General features: G+C 47.5%; 1 protein-coding gene across 1 annotated transcript; it reads right to left on the minus strand.

Moving 5' to 3' along the window:
• Positions 1–937: 937 nt before the first annotated feature.
• STBD1 (starch binding domain 1) lies at positions 938–2431 on the minus strand (the record flags this gene model as incomplete). Its single annotated transcript, XM_010709829.1, has 2 exons — positions 938–2230; positions 2329–2431. Coding segments are annotated over 2 exons (924 nt in total), but the record flags the coding sequence as incomplete, so codon positions are not given.
• Between the last annotated feature and the right edge of the window lie 5 nt (positions 2432–2436).

The following is a 2436-nucleotide window of genomic DNA, read 5'->3' on the forward strand; positions in this document are numbered from 1 at the left end:
CAAACTTCCTCGCCTGAATCTTCAGGTTGTTCAAGACAACCGACAAGCAAAGATAATGTTGTTATCTGAAATAACTAACTTACAGAACAAGTTGCTGTCATATATATATATGACCATTGGGAGGGGCTTGGTTTACCTGAGAACACAAACTAGCTCTCAGAAACAGTCTGGGTCACCGTCTCAGACTGCTCCACCATGTAAAACAGGAAAACATAAGCAGACACAATGAGCTTTGCAATGGGTTTTTGTAGTGTATGTTCCAAATCTCCAATGAGCAGGTTTGTTGTAGCAAAGGGATATTTGCAAATTAGGTTCCTCGTTTTTGGGAAGAGCTTGCTGTAAGAAGCATCATATTTGGAACTAACAATATGAAAAGCAGGCAGTGGGGCAGGTCTCTTATTTTTACAAAACAGAAGCAACTAGTTGATGCTGGAAGTGTTCTGCGTGCTCTGGCTTATGTAGAAGGCTACATAAGTTTTCACGCAGTAAAGACTGGTCTTGAAACAAGCATTCCAAGTATTTGTTAGCTATAATTTAATGTTTTCACAAGCAGCATATGCCATGGAAGCATATGCTATTTCAGGAAAAATCCTATCCCCTGATTATTATAACAGCTTTAGTTCTGTTTGTTTTTTTAAAAGCCTGCTCCCACTCTCACAAAGTAATTTATTAAGCCCAGACAGTCATTTCTGACCTTCGCTCTCTATCTCACTGTGATGATACAAGTGAAAATAAATAAATGCATCTGCCAAGCCTTTGTTTGAGCTGGGACTTCGTTTGAGTTTGCTTCCTAGAGAGCAGGGAGTAAGAAACAAAGTACTTAAACCATTTCACTCTAAAGAGTGCCTGTTACTTTTCAGGAGTCATTTAGCACTAATATTTCCAGTCAAGGAACACAACTCGATTCTATGCAATTTATAGAGAGTCAGTTCACAGGTTGTGTTATAAAGGACCAGTCTGAAAGTGTTTATTGCTTACTTGATACATTACATAAGTTAAAACATTTCAGTTCATCTTACAGTGTAGGTAACCATGCTTCCTAGTATGCTTTTAAAGCCCTAAGCCATCAGCACAAAGATGCATCCCATAGCCCCACTCAAAGCAGCACAAACTCAAGTCCAGGGTCCAGAGTTATCCAGACAGGCAGCAGCTCAGAACGCTGCTCATGCCTTCATATCCTACTTGGCACATCTTCAGAAGATGGCCAAGGTTGGTTTTTCAGGTTGCCAAGTGACTTCCTAAGAGGGGGGGGAGGGCGACCAAGATCTACTGCTCACAGAGTTTAATCAGATTTGATATGGGACTTACAGAGCAGCGTGGTCACGAAGGTATCCTACTGAAGAGGGAGAAAGTTTAGGGGCTCTGTGATTAATCTAAGCAGGTTTAGATAAGCAGCGTCCAAAATCCAGTCAGTGGTATCCCCACCACTGATGAGCGATTTGATCTTCGTGTTCGGTCACTAGGGTCCTATTACTGCATTCCTCCCAACGTGTGACCTTCCCGTTCTCCACCAAGATAAATTTCCACTCTACTTTGGTGTCCACCGGCAAGGTAACAGACTCAGACCAGAAGCCATCCTTGTCATACTTGAGGGGAACGTAACTGTGCCACTGGCCGAGACACTCATGGTCACCGGTAACACCAATCAGCTGAGCAGCAGAGTGTGTGATGTAGTGCACACGGAAAGTCACGTGGATGTTTTGAAACATTGGGGGCACCGCTGCAACTCTCTTTGCTTTCAAGTCCCCATCAGAGCAGTCTCCTTGTTCCCATTCTTTGCTGTCTGAGTCTTCCATGCTGCCATTTTGACCGGCCTCCCCCCAGTCCAGGTGCTCAGAAACAACTTCCCAATCTTCATGGTCCAAATCACGGTTCTCGGCTGGCTGGCACAGCTGCTCCTCACTTCTGTCCTTACAAACCTCACCAGAGGCTCCTGCCAAGTTCATCACACACCATCCCTCACCTGCCTGTCCCGCCTGTGGTCTCGATTCTCCTCCCTGGCCATCACATGCATCAGCCAAACGCTGCCCAGCATCAGTCTCTGAGGAGGTGACGCACTGCTTTGGCAGCAGTTGCTCCGTCTCAGGAGATTTACAGGAAGCTGTACCGCTCGGAATATGGTTAAGTTCACTCCCTGGTGCCGCCGTCAAATCTTCTGGTTTCTGAGGGCTGGACAGAGCAGCAGCCTTTGCCTGCCGCAGCACTTCCTCACTGCTCACCAGAGGGTCCTCTAAGAACAGAGAATTAAAAGAGGCAGAGTATAAGCAAGACAGTTAGCTCAAGCCCCCGCGGGTGGGCACGGGCAGCCCGCAGTCCCCAACCCGCTACCTGCAGCCTCCGCCTCTCCCCTCGCCTGCTGGACCGCCGGGGCCGCCTCGCCGCTCTCCTCTCCCCGTCCGTCGTTGCCGCCGTACCAGAACCAGGCGACCAGGGCGG

This window comes from Meleagris gallopavo, chromosome 4, assembly GCF_000146605.3.
Source record: "Meleagris gallopavo isolate NT-WF06-2002-E0010 breed Aviagen turkey brand Nicholas breeding stock chromosome 4, Turkey_5.1, whole genome shotgun sequence".
Classification (NCBI taxonomy): domain Eukaryota; kingdom Metazoa; phylum Chordata; class Aves; order Galliformes; family Phasianidae; genus Meleagris; species Meleagris gallopavo.